Raw genomic sequence first — 19,151 nt, 5'->3', positions numbered from 1 at the left:
TTTCTCTAGCTTGAGATTGAGATAGGCTAATAAAAATATCTCATACCTGTGTAACTCTTTAAAATAGTGACACATGTTCAGAAGAGGACAAATTTATGAAGCCAAAAGTAACCATGATAGCTTGGAACCAAAATGATAACTATGTTGTTACGGCTGTAAATAATCATCTGCTCAAAGTTTGGAATTCCTCTACAGGGCAATTGCTTCATGATTTGGTGGTATGTAATTTTACTTGCTTTTTGGAGTAGATGGTCTTTCCATACTTAGAATGGCATGTGCATGCTGAGTTCATTATTAGGTCTGATTTGTCTTGAAAGCTCTATATGAATGGTAAGGCAAGCGTAGTGTTTCTTGGAGCTATTTTTTTTAACCAAAACTAACTGCTCTCTCCTGCTTTTGAACAAGACTTCCCTAGGTACTTTGTTGAACTTGCCTCTCCATTAAAATGAGTAAAAAAACCAAGCAAACAAATAAAAAGCCTTGCCTATTTTTAGTAATTCACGTTGATTTGGTAGAAGCTCCATATTTCCAGAGTTCGTTTGAATCTAAGAAATGATTAAATTTCAAATGATAATAAGTTTCTGGCTGCCAGAAGTTCTGCCCTGCTTTCTGTATGCTACTCTAATCATACAGGTAGCGATCCAGATAGTGTGGAATTGCTGTGAAGTTTCTAAAAATCCATATATTTTTTGGAGGCAGCTTGTAGGGATCTCACTTTCAAAAAGGCTGAGCGTGAGGGGGGGATAGTACAGTGTTTTAGGCTCTACTGTAAATATCCTGTTGATTTGGATTTGTCCTTTTGTTTGCATGTGACTTGCAATTTTGAATTTTAGGGGCATGCGGATGAAGTATTTGTCTTGGAGACCCATCCTTTTGATTCCAGGATAATGTTGTCTGCAGGTCACGACGGCAACATCTTCATATGGGACATTACAAAAGGCACAAAAACAAAGCATTATTTTAACATGGTAAGACATTTTTTTAACTCCACTTTTTCTCAGCGCACAGCATTGTGTTCAGTTACTTGTTAGAGAATTAATTGTCATCAACAGGCATACCTGCTGGACCTTTTTAGAAAACAATCAAACAGAAAGCAACACCAGCAAAAATTCAGTTCAGTTTGTTTGTAGAACTTTTACCTTTGAATTCCGTGGCTACTGTAACTACATGTGCAGTGTAAACAAAAGCCAGTTTTAATAGTGTAATGTGGCAGAAAAGGAGGTTGATGTAGCCTCCATTGTCTGCTCCCAACTTCCAGTTTCTACCTTGAATAAGATGCCTATCACTGGACCATTTAGTAAGCTGAGTCAGTTCACTAATCTAGAAAAGTATTTCCCTCTTTCTTGTACTACTACCTCTTTACTCTAGGGCTTCTGAGTTGAGTCAGGTCAGGGTGCTCTGATAAGCTTCTGAGTCAAGGAAGATGAATTGTGAGAATTTATAGTCAGGTGGGAAGAATGTGAGGCATGAGGGAGCAAAGTAAGATACTGCTTTCATCATAGTTGAGGTCTCAGCTATTCTGATTTTACCTGTTCTTCAGCACTTCCCAATCTGTGAGTGCTGCAGATAGTTAACACTGGGACTTTTCCATTCCTTGTTACTGCTGACCTAGAGATCATTTTGCGCCTCATTCATAGTAACTGTTGATAATGGAGATGAGGTGGATTCAGGGAAAAGACTGAAAGGGTCCTGTTTCAGACCATCATTTCAGGAGTCATACAGACAAGTATTGGTATCCTCAACTGTTCTAAAAATGATAATGTTATTACCATAAACCTTAGTGCTTTTGGAGAGCTCCTGTGATATTCACTATATTTAACAGCTTTATGATTAACGCTTATAAGTAGGTTATCGTCTCCGAGGCTTCAGTATGATCCAGTGTTCATATTAATTTTTTTAATCTTTTTTTCTGGTTACTGTCAATAGGAAGGGATTTTTTTCTTAAGCTTTAAGATTCCCTGTACTTTTCTTCAAAGTGATTTAACAATCAGTTTATATTAGCTACAATTTACTCTTCAGTAGTATACTAACAGCTAAAAAGCCTCAAAAAGATTATTTTTTTTTAAACAGTAGGTTTTCCATACCCTTTAGTGCCCACCTTTTAAAATTGTATAATTCAGAACTTAATATATCAGGGAGGCGAAATAAACTGAAGTGACAGAGCATTATCTGTGCTTTAATGGAGGTATCTGAGAAGTGCTTGGCTGCTTTTGATAGAATAACTAACTTTTGATGCTGCATTATTGTTTGCTCAAAAAATTTGATAAAATCGTCTTGAGTTTTTTTCCTTCAATCTAGATTGAAGGCCAAGGACACGGTGCTGTTTTTGACTGTAAATTTTCACCAGATGGGCAACATTTTGCATGTACAGATTCTCATGGGCATCTGTTGATATTTGGTTTTGGCTGTAGCAGGCCTTATGAAAAGGTAAGTTCAGCTTTTTATTAGAACTGTTTATTTAAGCTTCTAACTGAAATTAGATTAGTTATGTTAATTCCTCTAAAACATCGCATGTAAAAAAAGAGTTTTATATGTGTAGTGGATCTAAATATAACATGTTTCTTGATGCCTGTGAGTTCTCTTATATATATGGTCCTGGCACGGCAGAAACAACCAGTGTCATAACATTCCTCTGGGGAGTAGTTAGTAAACTTTTCCTGAAATAAATCTATTCATCTCCCAGCCACCTAATTTGCATGTTAATTGTTTGAGAACATATTACTGTTATTTCTGATTTCTCAAAATAGGTTAATGTTTGAAGGCTGGAATGTATCACAAAGTTTACCGCACTCCTACCAAATTAACAAAAAGCAGAATGTTTCTATGTTAAGAATAATGTGCTGTTTTGTTTTCATTATTAGAACTTGCAGTTCTTTAGACCTTTTATTACTCAAACCCAAATTCACTGTAGCAGTCTAAGCAAAAGTAAATATGCAGCCAACACTGCTGACTTTGAAATACTAGGAAAATGTATATAGGATCGAATGCTTTGCTTTTTTGAATGTATCAACATGTGTTTCTGTTCTCTTGAAATAGCTCTCAAAAGTGCAGTTCTGGCCTATGCTTTTCTTCACTTCCCCCTCAATTTTTTTAAAGTTGCAATGGTAATTCTATGTTTGTCATTTTAAAGATTTTTTTTCTTGTTTTACATTCTTAGCTGAAATTGAAACTTACTCTCTTCATCTTGCTCATCATCTCTGGGAGCAAAGATTCTGACTATGATCTAATACTTGTGTAACTGTTTTCCTTCAGCTGCATGGACTTAACAGACTGTTCAGTTGCAGAAAACTTTTCTGGTGGACGTTGCATGATTAAGAAAGAACTTTACTTTGAGAACTTACGTTGAACTTGAGATGATGATTTCCTTGCACAGAAATCAAGGAAGCTTTCTTAATTGCGTGGAAAAAATTAGAATGGGATGTAAAATATTTTGAGTTTAAAGTGTAGAGGTTTTAAGTGCCGTTTAAAGTTACTGCAGTTTATTGTTTTCTAAAAGCGTTTGCATTATCAAAAATGAGAGTACTGCAACACACAGGTTATAGTAGTGATGCATAACTCTTCTAGTTCAGAACTTACCCTTTTACCTTTTAAGGTGGCTTTAGATATTTCAGTTAGTGTCACTTGTTCTTTTATGTTCTCTAGCACACCTCTTTTTTTTTCTTTCCAACTGACAACATAAACTCTTCATTTCTTTCTAGATTCCTGATCAGATGTTCTTCCACACTGACTATCGGCCACTTATTCGAGACTCTAACAATTATGTCCTAGATGAGCAGACTCAACAGGCTCCTCATCTCATGCCCCCTCCCTTCTTAGTAGATGTGGATGGAAACCCTCATCCAACAAGATATCAAAGATTGGTGCCAGGAAGAGAGAATTGTGCAGATGAACATTTGATTCCTCAACTTGGATATGTAGCAACAAGTAAGAACGTTCTTGCTAAAGATGTACATCCAAAACTTAGCCGTGCTGCAGTAATTCTGCGTGGGAAGAAAGTAGATATGACACGTGATATAAATACGGTGTTTTTCTTGCACGTTTACAACTATCACGTGTATTTTTGTTCACTAGGGATGCTGAAGGATCCCAAAGTGAATACTACTTTAAACAACCAAAAAAAAAAAGGAGCTCAACTGAATGTCTTTTTTTTTTTTTTCCTCCTGGAGCTGGCATGCATAAACTGTGTTTGAGTTTTAGGCTCCATAAATGTCTCATTTGAGAATAAGTAAGTTGAATCATTTCCAGAGTTGTTTTTGTTGTGTTTAGTTGCAGAACGTGTCTCACTGTGATGTGAACAAAGATTAAATCATTTGCCATCATCAGTCAGGTAACCCATTCATTTTGTCATTCTGTTACACTTGAAAGGTGATGGAGAAGTGGTTGAACAAGTTATAGGCCAACAGACGGTTGATCAGGATGAACAAGGCATGGAGCCCAGCATTCTTGATGGCATGATTAGACAATTACAGCTACAACAAGATCAAAGAATTGGAGCAGATCAAGAAGCTGCTTCAGGTGGCCCACAGAATGAAGGAACGCCTAGAAGAGGTTAGTACTTGCTGATATGTTCTTAGCTGCTTGTTTTATCTCCATTTGTATTACTGTGTGAAATGGATTATAAAATCCACTAGAGTTTTCTGGACAGGTAAGTCATGAGATGATCCTCCTCCTGTATTTAATGTTGGTGTGGCTTCACCTTGGATATTGTGTGTAGCTCAGGGCTCCACAATATAAAAAGGATGTTAAGATACTTGAATGTGTCCTGAGGAGTGCAGAAAAGTTGTTAGAAGGGCTTGAAGGCATCTCCTGTGGGGAGAGGCTGAGGACACAGGTTGTCCAGTCTGGGGGAAAGGAGGCTGAGAGGTGACCTCGTTGCTCTCGGCAGCTCCCTGAGGGGGGAAGCAGAGAGGGAGGTGCTTACTTCGGCTCCCTGGGAACCAACAGTAGGGCACGTGGTGACAGCACTAAGCTGCACCAGGGGAGGCTCAGGATGAACGTTAGGAAACATTTCTCTACTGTGAGTGTGGTCAAACACTGGAACAGGCTGCCTAGGGTGGTGGTGGTTGCTCCATGCTTCTCAGTGTTTGAGAGATGTTTGGACAGTACCTTCATTCATATACTTTAACTTCTGGGTAGCCCGGAGGTGCTCAGGCAGTTACACTTGATGATCTTTGTAGGCCCCTTCCAACTGAATTATTCTGTTCTATTTCCAAAGGACTTTAACTTGGACATTGTTTTGGTGACCAACTTTCTCTTAACGGTGATATCTGGTTAAGATGTTTTTTCTTCTCTAAAACACCGTTAATGCTGTGATTAAATTGCAAAACAAAGCCTTTCACTGTTCCTTTCAAAAAACATTAATTATATTTATTGTAGAGTGCTGTGCTTTTAGCAATATGCGTAGAGTATGCAGATGTCATTTACAGGAACTACATTTATTCTGAAAACTTTAAAAGAGAACCAGTATTTTACTATTATTCAAACTGGGGTCTCTTCTTCCATCTTTGCAAATTTAAACTGGAAACTTAATGATGCGTGTCCACGTACTTTTAATTACATACGGTCAACTACAGGAAGATTGCTTATTTGAACGTCACTGCCTGAAATAGTTCAGAAAAACACCTGTCACATTATGCTTACTTTCACTTGTTTTAAAGTAGTAGTAGAAACAACCATTTAAAAAGCATATGTGTACTGTCACTGCATGTTCTACAAGACAGATAACTTCCTAAATATGATCCCTATGCTCTAGGATCATGGAGGTAAAAAAAAAAAAAAAAAAGTGTTGTTTGTTCTTACTAGAGATAAAAACTAAGGTTCCCATTCTGCGTAGTCTAGAAGAAATGTTTTTGCTTGTGCATTTTAGTTTTTAGAAGACCAAGTCTGGACATCCAGTCTCCTCCCAATATCGGTCTGCGCCGTAGTGGGCAAGTTGAAGGTGTGCGTCAGATGCATCAAAATGCTCCACGAAGCCAGATGGCTACTGAGCGAGACCTTCAGGCTTGGAGACGAAGAGTTGTTGTACCAGAAATACCACCAAGCTTACTCAGGTCTGTAGACAGCTGACTAAGCTGCTGACATGACTAGAGAGAATGTATCATGCTATTATTTTTAAATCTAGTGTTATTAACTAAATTGAAGTAGGCATATGGTATGAATTAAAATAATTTAATGGACAGCTGTGTTTAAAGCTCTTAACTGTGAAGTCCATTCAAAAAGAATGGAAAATTAGTTTATTAAAGAGTGATTCGCCAACATTTCAATATTTCGAGTCATCTCAAAGGACAGATATCCAAGATGCTTTTTTCAGAAGAAAGGGGTGTAGGTTAAATTTATATACGTGGAAGAGTTTGGAGAGATTGCCATTGCTAAGTCTCAGAAAAGCACAATGTGTTATGACCAGAAGCAACATTGCACACTTGATATGCTAAAGCCAAGAGGTGTACTGTGAAATTCAGAACAGCACAGGTTCTTCAATGGAAAAGAAGTTAGATTGATTTCAAAAGTACTATCAGTCCACATCTGTGAAAAAGGAGAAATAATATTGATATGTAAACAATTCTTCTTAATGATACAACCACGTGTTCCAACAACGCTGAAGTTTTTAAAAAGCCTTCCCAGTGTTGAATACTTGGAGGTAGAAAGATTACAAAGGGAAGAATATAGATTCAAAATGGGGTTGCAGAAGTTAATTATATTCTGATATTTGTGAGGAAGATTTTTTTTTTTAATATCCAACTTCTTTACCCTATCTGGAAGTGAGAGGACTTGTGTTATGTCTTAGGCACTTGAACAATAATTAATGTCTGGAATTAATGTAATGGAATTAGGTGTTAGGGCTTTTTATATAGCTCTTTTTTAAGAAAATGGACTGCTTAAGTTCAATATTGTTAAAAGAGATAAAGAATTAGATTTTCTTGCCATCCTTGTAGGAAGCAGGAAGAATATCGAACTGCAAAAGGGGAAGAAGAGAGAGATCTTTATGCGGCAGAGAAGAAAAGGAAGTCATTCCAGTCATTCGAAAAGGTATGCAGCATCTTTTAGGAAAACAGGTGTTCTGCATGGGATTAGGACAAATCATGCTCTTAAAAAAATGAAAGCAGACACTTCCTGAAGGTATAGTCTTCAAAGGTTCCTGGTGAATCATCTTCCACTCATTGCAGGTCGAGGTTTGCTTCCAGTTGTGCAGGTCCACGCTAAAGCATTGACATGCAAGCGAGAGTGTTCAAGATCCTATGTTTGAAGAAGAATTATAGGCTATATTGTGATGCTCTATGCAGTTTTACTTTAGTTTACAATGTTTTGTGTATGGTTAATTTTTATCAGAGTTGCCCTACTTTGAACAATTTTTTCATTTTCTATTTTTTGGAAGAGATCAGTAAGAAGGAAAAATTGGTTACTGGCCTGGCTTTATAAGGTTGTGGCCTGATTCATTGTGTCTTGCAGTACAGAACAGCTTGATACAAGAACTGTACTGCATGATTCCCGTAGTTGGGAGGAGTTGAGGATTTCTGATCTTGATTCTTGATATTTGTCAAGTGATGTGAATTGATCTATTGCTTGCAGTAGTCTAGAAAGAGCAATTTCTTAGAACAGCTGTCAAATCTTAAATTGGGAGCTGGGAATTTAAAACAAATGGCTTACAGTAAAATTATTTCTTGTGAAAAAGAATTGTGATGTGATAAGGCTGTGATGCAATGAGGCCATTTTAGTTTTTATGTTAATCAGTGCTTTTTATACACCCTTTGACCCCCGTAAGATGTTTGCCAAGTATATATTTTTGTGTAACTTTTTTTGTACTTTCTACATAAATTAGAGTGACTCCGAGTCTTCATTAATACAGTCTAAGCGTAGACTGCATAGACGGAAATATCCAAATTACCGAACACGGAATAACATTGAACAACTTGATTCCTCTGATGAGGAGAGAGAGGACTGCCTTGGTTTGATGGAGCAGGTAAGTTCTATTTTAACTTCTGTATTGTGAACTCAAGTTTCTTAATAAGTGAGGTTTCATAAAAATGTCATTTTTCTCTTAAGACAAAGTAGTAACAAAACCTCCTCTTATTTTAGGGAAATAATTTCTGTAAGCAACATTATTGTTAATGTAAACTGTAATATTTCTCGAACCTAGTTCTTTGTTGCCTTAATAGTGATAATCTTTCATGTTACTTCAGAAATGACTAAACCATTTTTGCTGAGAACCTTCTAAGTCAAATCTACAGACCAATGCAAAAAAACCCAGTGTACAGTGCTGAGGTTGGCTTAAGCTGAGATTGGGATTTTAGATTTTTTTCTTTTTCGTTGTGAAAACCTTCTAAATTTGTGTGCATACCTAAAACTGCAAAGTTTTAAATTTAAAGAGTTTTTATGGTCTAGGAATTCTTCTGCAGAGTCTGTTTATATTGGCTGAGTCCTGGCTCAGAGTTTAAGGGATGAAGCACAGCTTTGCTGTGAATAACAGGAGGTTTTGACTGTTATGGTATCAGATGCTGTAAATGAGTGCTATGGCTGTTTGCACTGCAGTTGTTTTGCCTTGCACACAAGTAAATAGTCTCAAACTGGAAAAGAGGGAAGGAGTTGACAAGGACAGATTTTTTTTGCTAGTCTCTGTTGTGGCGGAGAATGGTGAATGAAGCGGGGTCATTCAGGAGATAAGGTAATGCTGTAAGAAAGATGTTTTTATTTGGAAAAAGACTCTTTTCTTGGCCTCTTAATGAAGAACTCCAGTGTGTTTAAAAACAAACAAACAAAAAAAATAACGTTAAGGGAAACTTGAACTTTTCATTAAATTTATTTAATTTGGGAAGTTGGTGGAAGGGGAGTTGACAGGAGACTTCTGGCACCTGACAAATTCTAAGCACTCAAACTGCAAACAAGTAAGTGAGCAGTATGCACTGTCATGTAAATACTACATACACTTAAGAATATTTGAAGTGATGTTAGAACTTCTGACATCCAGTCTTCTGTGCTTTTAGTTTTCCAATTTGTAACATGATTATTATACAAGTTTCTTATGGCAGAGAAATCAATTTTTGAAATCTCTTACGTTGTGAAAATAATGTCTATTAAAAAACAAACAAACAAACAAACAAAACCAAACAAACAAAAAAAAGAAAATGAATGATACAAAAATGAGCTTTGGTAAATGTAGGAAAAAGGGTTGCTTTTTAAATCCTGCTATTTGTAGGATAAAAGATCCTATATGCTGTATGAACAGCATTGGTTTTATGGGGGAAACTGTTGACTCAGTTACTCTGACAAACTGAACAAACTATCATGTTGGACTAGTTCAAACAGTATTGAACTTGAAGTTGCAAGTCAGATCTTTTTTTTTTTCTTGACAGTATACAGCTGGAGACATGAGCAATGCATTATATTTAGTCACTTCAGTTATGGAAACTATTTAAACGTGAAGTTAATGTAGATGTTTAACAACAGTCAGGATATTGCTTATGTTGTCATATATTTTACTATATCTGGACTACTTAGTTTTGCATTTAAATGTATGCATGAAAATAACCAATCAGTTAATACTAAAATGAGAAAAAAAACACCTGAATTAAAGAAAAATATACAAATGTTTCTCCTGTAACAGAATATACCCAGGCTGTGTTTGGATGGGAGACATAACAGCTTTCCTTGACTTGTTCCTGTTGCAATTGTTAAATTCTTCCTTTGCATTCTAGGGAGTTAGATCTTATTGTATGTTTTACATGACCTGGTGGCAGCGTCAGTCTGCAATTCAAAACAATCAAAATCACAATCTAGTTCATTCTGATAAACAGTGTGAACTTAGATTAGTAAAAAAAAAAAAAAAATAGGCCTATCATATGGTAGGGGGATGAAAGCATTGCTTTGTGAAGACAGGCTACAGCAGGTAGATCCACTCTTGGCTAATAAAAGGAGTGGATGTATAGAAGTTAGTGATTAATAGTGCAGTCTTGAGGTTAATAGGTTAAGTTGAAGTAGAGTAAGTTACAAGAAGGAAGTACTTTTGTTTCCGTATTAACAGCTCTTTTTTACTAGATTTCTTCCTAACCTGATAATAGGCAAACATGAATGGAGAACTTGTTTTATGTTTAACCACTAAAACGTGCTGTGAGAAAGTTTTGTTTGACTCAGATGTGTATTTTTAAATTCAGGAAGCTGAAGAAAGTGAGGGCTCTGGCTCATCTGATGAAGAGGAAGAATGGAGAAGTGACAAGAAAAGCAACACTAATAGCTCTAGGTAAAAGCAAACAAATTCTAACTTTTACTGTCACAAATTTCACATGAATTTTGTCAAGTCAAAGTTGTATGAAGTTCTAGTGTGATTCATATGTAATACTTCTAGGTTACAATATTGCAGTGTCGCTGTTGTCGTTATTTAGTCTTCTGTTTTGCACAAACACCTCTGTCTATTAATGTAATTTCTAATCCTTTCACTTGCTGGATTTTCTTGCTAGATGGCAAGGCAAATGGCGATGAACTAGCATGTTTCTAATGCTGTGGGATTTTGGTTTTATTTTTTGTTTTTGAAGAACCTAGCAACAGTCAGTTGCTTGTGCTTAAGAAAATGGTTGGTTGAAAATATTCATCAAAACCAAACTTTTTCTGTTTGTTTCAGGTTATAATTTTATTTAGAACTGAAGTAGCAGATGCATTTTTAATGGTTTTAATATGGCTTTCTAAATATTCTTTCTAGAACTGTGTAGTAGTAGGATTAAAAAACACTGGTAAACACAAATGTGAACCTGTGAGATTTGTATAACTGAACTGTCTTTGAAAAATTTGAGTAACTCTTGGCTTTAATGTTTCTGTAGGCATGGCTTTTAACTAGTCCCCGAAACTGTCAATGCACAACTTTCTTGAATAAATTTATAATTTTAGAATTTACTGGGTGACTTTGCTGTGGAAAACATGCCTTAAATTTCTGTTTTCACAGAAAATTAAGCAAAATATCAAATAATTTTAAAAAGTTCAAAGAAATTTGATAATTCTTCTGATATTACATTCTAAAATAATCTGTATTGGCAGATATTTGTCAGAGAGAACTTAGTGTTCTAAAGTGTTGACAACTCAATTCTGCGTTTGTATTCTTCCCTGATCCTGTCCACTGTTGTCAGTGATTCTTCAAGCAGGTACTCTGACTGGATCGCTGATGCAGGGATTAACCTGCAACCTCCTGTACGGACTTCTCGACGGAAAGCTATCAGATACTGCAGTACTTCAGAAGATGAAGTGTCAGCAGAGAAATCATCTCCTCCAAAGAGAAGAAGAAGAAAAAGGAGAAAAAAGCCCAGACCAAAAAAGCAGGAGGGGGTATACAACTGATTTCTTCTATCTTTTTAATAGATTTCTGTTAGGTTTTAGACTTTATCACTGGAAACTTGTGAAGTAATGGCTTTTGCCATTAGACAAGAAAGTTATCACTAAATAGTGTGCTCTTGATTAATCTGATAACGTTCAAAATCCAGGATACTTACTGATTGAGTTGAATTTTTATTTTTTGTGAACTACAAAAATTACTTTTTTTTCAAGTTCCTTAAGTTTTTAAGTTAAATAGTTGTTCTATTTTTCAATTTGAAACAATTATTTTTGGCCATTTTCTCTCAATCATTTCACTTTCTTCAAGATATTTCTCTAAATTATTTGCAACTGTTTTAATATTAATATTTACTGAATAAGTACTTGGTTTATTTAATTACGCTGTTGCTTCTGATATTAGGCTAATGCTGCTTCAAAAGAATCTGGTTATAGCTCTATTTTAAGATGCTCTGGGTGGGCAGAAGTAACTTATCTGCCCCCAGAACTGAATGAATTAAAGATGTATATTGTCAAGTATGTAAGTATACAAGGCCTTTGAAATGACTTTGTGATCTCTCTCATAATTTTCCATCTTCAGATAGTTTCTTGCAGCTTGATAAGATTTTTTTTTGGGCACCAAGAATGCCATCTAAATTATAAGGCTTTGATTCTCTGGAGAGCTACAAAATAGTTATCTTGCTCACTCAAATCTTCTACGTGGTGTGAGTACTACAAATACAGTTACAATTTGAGGAAAGCCTTGAAGGAATTTTAATAACAAGTTTCAGAAATGTACATCTGTCTTTCATAACGTAAACTTTTATCTGCCAAATTGTTGTTTTTCATGTCCTGTCAGCAAGGTTTCATGTCTAACTTTGCTGTCTCTTAAATGTGAAGGCTAATGCTCCATCAGAACCAGTAAACTCGGAACTGTCATATGACTGGCATCCTCCAGTTTGGATAACAGACACAGCTCTTCGGAGATCGCCATTTGTCCCTCAGATGGGTGATGAAGTAAGAATATTTATTAAAATCTCCTATGCTACTTACATATTACTATTGTTACTAAATATGGAGAAACATTTACTATTGTTTTGTTGTGTTGTTGTGTTTGTTTTAAGGTAATATATTTTCGACAAGGACATGAAGCTTACATTGAAGCAGTTAGAAGAAATAACATTTATGAACTGAATCCCCACAAGGAGCCTTGGAGAAAAGTAGTCCTTAGGGTAGGTCTGCATTGAAGATGTTGTGAGTTCAGTACTAGTAGTCTGTGAATGAAAAGTGTTGTGTTAAATTTGTTTCAAAATATTAATTTCTGAGGTTATGCCATTTGCCTTATAATGCTTTCCTATGAAAGCAAGAGGGAGAATTGTCTTCAATTATTAGAATAGCTTTGAAGTTACACGTGGGAAGCCTGACTATAAATAGTTGTTCTAATATTTCTGAGTCTGATAGGCGTGTTTCATTAATCTCAAAAATTGTGTCAATATTTTTGCCATTTTGGATGTGGGTACAAATCATGTGTTTGGTTAAACTATTATTAAGTTAATAGTTCTGTGCATAGACCAAAGGGTAATACGTTCTGAAACTGTTCATTCTTGCCTGTAGGATCAGGAGTTGGTAAAAATTGTTGGAATTAGATACGAGGTTGGTCCTCCCACGTTGTGTTGCCTCAAGCTTGCCTTTATAGATCATGCCACTGGAAAACATACAGACAAATCATTCTCCATCAAGTATGTGCATCTTTATTTTCCTGAAAAGTATTCAAAAATATTTCTTAAAGCTTCTTCCTAAAACCCCAAGGTACACATCTGAAAGCAATTTCTTTTTAACCTAGATACCATGATATGCCAGATGTTATCGACTTCCTTATATTACGTCAGTTCTATGATGAAGCACGGCAAAGGAACTGGCAAGCCTGTAAGTCCGTTTGTTCTCTGAATGTTTGACAAAAGAACTCTGAAATAAATAAAAATATCCTTGTCTAATTACTGGATATGCTAGTTATTTGCTTGTAATTTCAAAGGGTTTTCTGTTATGTAAGTTTCTTCTGCCTTTTTGAACTACGAAACTACTAGTGCCAGTACTAAGTATTTTGGAGGGGTTACCACAGATCTAAGATGAAGTCTTTAAAACATAAAGTGAGGTTCTAGTGTTGTCTTTTCTTGTTTTGTAGTTAAGTAGCAAGCAGTTTTAACGTAACATTTTTTGGCATAATAGGTTGTCTCATCTTTACTGAGTATCAGTATTTTTAGGACTTTAAACTGAAATACATTGTTAAAAAGGTTTTAATTACGAACAGAAGAAGTGTATTTAAGTAACTCTTGTTAATAGAATACAGGATCAGACTTTTTTGTTGGTGTTGTTCTAGCTGACAGGTTCCGATCCATTATTGATGATGCATGGTGGTTTGGAACAGTGCTGGGTCAAGAACCGTATCAGCCTCAATATCCAGATAGTCATTTTCAGTGTTACAGTGTAAAGTAAGTATAAAAGGGTTTTAGACTTCTGATATTAGTAGTGTGGATTGCCTTTTATGTAGCTAGACTATTGGTATAAGAATATGAAAGTTGTTTAATGATTTTACTGGCCATATTATCACTTCTGAATGCCTTAAAGTTGCTAATCTGGCATAATGTGAATTTGTAATAATTTGAAGCAACTTTTTAAATGAAGAATAACAGGATAGAATAAGTTATTGACCTCTCACAACTGCAAATGATCTGTAACAACTACTGCTGAATATCTTCCATGAAGCAAACCATGCAATTTCCAATGTATATAAATTATTATTCTTCATTGATAATTGGTTTTGGATGGGGCATGTTGAATCTTTCCTGTTATTAACATCATGATTCTTACACTTCAAGTTCTCCCACTTTTGTCTTTCGTGTATTATGTGAACTATTAGCACTGAGTCTACAAGAACAAGTATAACTGTAACTTTATTTCAAGCCATCATTTGAGCCTCGTGTAAAGGATGTTTCTAAGTGTTGCTCTATCCTCATGCTTGCTAAATGAATATGAAGACAGAACTTGTCCTTTCACTGCCTATTGGTATTCCATCATATTTGCTATTATGCAGATTCGGCTTGTGGTTTCTCCTGCGTTTTCCTCTTTGGGTTGTATTTAGCAGGAGAACTTGCAGGTAAAGTAGCCCCCTGCTACTGTCTGACAGAGAAATCCATTTGACCAGTCTGCGTGTCAAGAGATAATACTGCATAGGTGAAGGCATATGGTGTCAAATGCATTGTTCAAAATATGGCAAATACGGGGATATTAGAGTAGGGATAAAAACCTGCTTGAACAGGAAACGCCAGAACATCAGATTCAAACTGGTAGCAAGATACTTGGACGTAGGCATGTGCTGAAAAATGACTCCCTACTAGGCCCCAGTACAGAAAAGTACTCCAAAATAATTAAAAAATAAAAACAAAAAATAGTACTCTGAAATAAAAGGTAGTAGTAATACTTTTCATTCTGGTATCTGAACTCAGAGGATTTTTACCTGTTACAAGATAGCTCAAACCCTTTGATATGTTGCAGTGGGGAACATGCAGTAAACCTTTCACGTGTTTTGTTATATTATTACAGTTGTTCCTTATAAGTAAGTTCAGATGAGTTTTTGGTTTCTTTTTTGGCCAGTTCAAAATAACATTTTTAGTTATGAAAAAGAGCCTATAGCCAACTTCCTAGACTCCTTTCTTCTTTGAGTGCTGAAGGATATTTCAGTATTTTCAATGCACTAGCTTTTAACAGAGCACAGTCCAGAGCTGCTTTGAAGTTGGCTTAAAAATTTAATAGTTAAGGAATTCGGTGGTGTTTAAAGATCATTCTCAAAAGAGAGCTCTTCCTAAATTTGTGGTACTTCTGTCAAGAATGTGACTCTCAAACAACTTGTCTAGAAAAGATTTCTAACATTTGTATAGGTAAACACTGTATGAAAATGTCTGGAGTGTTTTGCAGGTGTAGATAGATTTAGTAACTTGGCTGGATTCTTGGCTCTTTTTGTAAACATGATCCTTTATTAGAGAACCTCATGTCTTGTTTGTCAAAGTATCTGCATCTGGTTCAGTAACAGTGGCTTCCTAATTTGCATTCACAGGCTTTTAAAATTGGATGCAAAGAAATTTTTTAATTCACTTCATTTTACATCTATTTAAAGTGTGTGTGGGGGGGAGGCAACTCTGTCTTGGAAAAACTGCAATCAGTTGTCTGTCTTTGTCATGCAGGATTTGGGTTAAGGTGCTTCCTAAACTGGCGTAATTTTGATAATCCAGCAGATTTTGGGCATCTGCAGTTGTTCACTGCTTCTGAGTCAGAGCTTTATTACAATAGAAGTGCTTTTTATTTCATACCAAAAACAACCTTCAAAAGATGGTTTCAGAACAGTCAATGACAAGGAATGTTGGAAACCTCATTTGAATGAGATGAAAGGGAGTACTTGACACATACCTTCAAATTGCTTACTCCTGATTTATTCTTCTGAATAGATTAAAGTCAGTCTTCTCAGTAACCAGGTCATCACACATAGGCATCATCTCAAATTATCATCACCACTGTAGAATAGTTAATAAATAGACAGAAGTTGTATAAATTGAACGTTTTGTTTTATTTGCCCCATAAAAATAGGTATTTATATAGAAGTAGCTCTGGGTATTATGTAAGTTGTGTTGTCTGGATGAATGGTGCTTAAGCGGAACTGAATGGGTCTTTCATAAAATATTATGAAGTAGTGTATAAATTTATTTATGACAATAACTTTTGAGGTATTGTGAATTAATTGAGATTAGAACTCAGTAGACAAGCTTTCAGAAGTCTCTTAATTCATAAATAATCAAACAGGCTGAATGTAGATGCAGCAAAGTTTTCCTGAATCAATGGACTGTCCAAAATAGTAGAGAGGTTTTCTTGCATGAGCAGAGTTTTTAGTTAATAAATATTATGAAGATTATCATCTAAATTTTCAGTTTGTGTTTGAAATAAATATGCAAGAAGTATTAGACCAATACTAAATTAGATGTATTAAGTCATCAAAAGTAGGTGGCATGTAATCAGGCATGTGAAGAACTCTAATTTGAAACTCCTGGCAAAGTTGCAACCTATGCTACCGTTGGATCATGCACTGGTATGCAAGCAGATTGTAGCTCCTGCCAGCAGAAAAGGGTCTGGTGGGAAATCAGTGAACTGTAGACTGATGTATTTGACTGCAGTTTCTGGTATATGCATATAATATACATAATATGTATGATAATAATACCATTGAGCGTATGGTTAAACCCAGATGTAGGAGAGAGTTAGCATTGCATCTCTATAGGGAGGTTCTGCCTCTGGCCCTTTTGCAACTCTGTGACTTTTTAGTAAGCATATACTTACTTTATCAACTTTATTGCATAGTATTTGTGTGTTCATTTTTTTGTTGGTTTCTGTTTGTTTTAAGAGAAGCCTTTGGCAGGATTTCTCTCCAAGAGATGTTAAAGAAACTAAGATGATATGGCATTGGAGCAAATGTTTTTGTGTGTTGAAAACTGGTTAAATGATAGGGAGCAAAAGAACGGTTCTTAACAATCATGTTTAAGGCTAGAGCAATGGTAATGGGCTCCTGCACAAATCAGAGCTGGGACCAGCTTTACCCAGAGTCCTCGTAAGCATGTTGTAGGGCGTGAGTAGTGAACTACCCAAGTCTCTAGAAGATGCAAGTCATTTCAAGGAAGACAAACAAAATGCTATAAGAAATGACTAACAAAGACCCAATAAAAATGAATGACTAGTTAAAAAAAGTTCCACGTAATTTTCAGCGCAGGTATGTTAGATAGGACATCTGAGGGAATAGTAGTCTTGTTTATGCTTGTGACTTTTTTCTTTGTAGTAGCTACAGCTGAGGAAGGAAGTGTTGAGGTACTCATTGACAGAAACAGGCAGTGTTAGCAGGCTGGTAAAGGTATTAGACAAAAAATAGATACTAAAGGAAATAACGTGGAATGTATTCAATAACATGCCTAGAGGAACGCAGTGATAGTGAATATTGAATGTATGAGTAGAATGCACTTGTACCTGGATCAGACTGGCTTCAGACTAATACTTTGGAAGACAGATTACTGGTGTAGCTGGACCTACAGGGCACTGAACTGATCCAGTAGGCCATTTCTTCTATTTCTTATGTTTGAAATACTAAAATTCATTGGTAACTTTGATGTTGATAAAAGCATGTAAAAATCTGCCTGAATGTTCTGTGATTTGGGGAGACTACTATTATGTTAATGCTGTAATAGTTAAATATCGGAGTGAATATGCAGTTGCTCTGTGAATATTAGCTCTGCTTTTGCTTCCTGTTTCTTAACTTTAGTTTCTACGTTTTATTCTTCTTTGTCTTAATGTGATATGCCTTAGATAATGAAATATTAATACGCCCGATACCTCAATTCTTATTCTTCCTTTCTCTGAAACATTCCACAGACTTACACAACTACTGTTGTGGTTGGGAAAAAAAGTCTGTTCCCCTTTTGTTTTCTTGATGTCTTCTGCTTGATGTTCTCATTTTTTTCCAAGTGTATGGCTTATTTTTTCTGACACTTCTTGATATAGCATTTGTAATACCGATTTTTTATATTGGATAAGTTGTGCAAAGCCAAAATCAGGAGTACAATTTTAGTTGGAAATTCATTATGAAGAGGTTTTCCTTTTTATGTCACAATTGGTTACTAACTAATGCTTTTTTATATACACTCATACAGTTTATTTTTATTAATGCCTAAAAATAGCAGTGATGGAGAATTTCATTAAATATGCTCAGAGGAAATACTTCTAACTTAAGGTAATGTTAACTTGTATGTTGTTTTTTTTTTTAACTTGGTGAATCAGATGGGACAACGGTGAAGTTGAAAAGCTTAGTCCGTGGGACATGGAACCAATATCTGAGAATGGTAGGTAGAAATTCACTTAATTATATGCTTCTCTCTCTTTCCAGACCCTTCGTTATATGCGGGTAGTGGACCTTAGATGATTCTTACCTTTTTTGCAACTCTTGCCACTGAATCATCTGAGTACAGTATCCATTTTGCATATCTATGTAACAGGTGGAACTGGTATTGCAGTAGTTATCTTTGAAATGTCAAGAACATCAGCAGGTTTTTTATGTGCCTTTAGTCAAGAATGCTCATTAAGATAGTCTCACTTCAGGTTTGGTGAAATATCTTGAATATATCTCTATTTTTTTCCCCTGAAACTTTCCATCTTCCTAAGTAGTTTTGAAGGAAATAGTTGAAATACAATAAAGCCTGATATTTCTAAAAGCCAAGTTTTGCAAATGTCCCAAGTAACAAAAAAATAGTTAGCTATAATATGGTACAGTATAGGAGGGAGGAGGAGGAAAGAATATATATGAAATAATTTCCAGTCAGCAAATGTTAACTGTTACTTTAAAAACAGCGGTTTGCAAGGTTTACTGGTCAAACCCAAATTAATTCTAAATGAAATTGCTGGATTCCTAGTTTATCTTACTCAATTCAGTTTTCCAATGCTTCTTGATAATGATAAGAGCTTGGAGAAGGGAGGAAAGTTTGTGAAATACTGAGAGAGTAATCATTGAATAAGCTGTCAACAGGATATTTATTCATTTTCCTAATCACCTTTGCCAGGAGTTAGCTTGTTTCCCAAATGCCAGAAAGGTTTATGATAATTATTTATATATGATATTATTATATTAAGGCTTATGATATTTATATATATACATTTTTATATATACATATATATATATACATATATAAATAAAGTACCATTATGTTGCACACATTTTGATGTTCTCAGTAGCCACCTGACCATCCAATGTTTGAAGTATGAGCTGGCTGCTTCAGTTGCAT

General features: G+C 35.5%; 1 protein-coding gene across 4 annotated transcripts in view; it reads left to right on the top strand.

Annotated features, from left to right (window-relative positions):
- Window positions 1-19,151, top strand: part of BRWD1 (bromodomain and WD repeat domain containing 1) — a 59,491-nt gene that overhangs the window by 17,262 nt on the left and 23,078 nt on the right. For all 4 annotated transcript variants that reach the window (XR_010825514.1, XM_066978892.1, XM_066978890.1 and 1 more), the window contains 16 exons: window positions 68-218; window positions 834-968; window positions 2,299-2,427; window positions 3,699-3,924; window positions 4,366-4,548; window positions 5,867-6,050; window positions 6,933-7,026; window positions 7,817-7,957; window positions 10,146-10,231; window positions 11,109-11,304; window positions 12,187-12,303; window positions 12,411-12,518; window positions 12,901-13,025; window positions 13,130-13,212; window positions 13,664-13,775; window positions 18,154-18,215. Coding sequence is in view for 3 of the 4 variants with exons in the window: in XM_066978892.1 (XP_066834993.1) it covers window positions 68-218; window positions 834-968; window positions 2,299-2,427; window positions 3,699-3,924; window positions 4,366-4,548; window positions 5,867-6,050; window positions 6,933-7,026; window positions 7,817-7,957; window positions 10,146-10,231; window positions 11,109-11,304; window positions 12,187-12,303; window positions 12,411-12,518; window positions 12,901-13,025; window positions 13,130-13,212; window positions 13,664-13,775; window positions 18,154-18,215 (2,132 nt within the window). In the remaining variant the exon portion in view is untranslated. The remainder of the gene's footprint in view (window positions 1-67; window positions 219-833; window positions 969-2,298; window positions 2,428-3,698; window positions 3,925-4,365; window positions 4,549-5,866; window positions 6,051-6,932; window positions 7,027-7,816; window positions 7,958-10,145; window positions 10,232-11,108; window positions 11,305-12,186; window positions 12,304-12,410; window positions 12,519-12,900; window positions 13,026-13,129; window positions 13,213-13,663; window positions 13,776-18,153; window positions 18,216-19,151) is intronic.

This window comes from Anser cygnoides, chromosome 1 (assembly GCF_040182565.1).
Source record: "Anser cygnoides isolate HZ-2024a breed goose chromosome 1, Taihu_goose_T2T_genome, whole genome shotgun sequence".
Lineage (NCBI taxonomy): Eukaryota > Metazoa > Chordata > Aves > Anseriformes > Anatidae > Anser > Anser cygnoides.
Note: the sequence above shows the minus strand (reverse complement) of the source record. Positions and strands in the feature narration are given on the sequence as shown.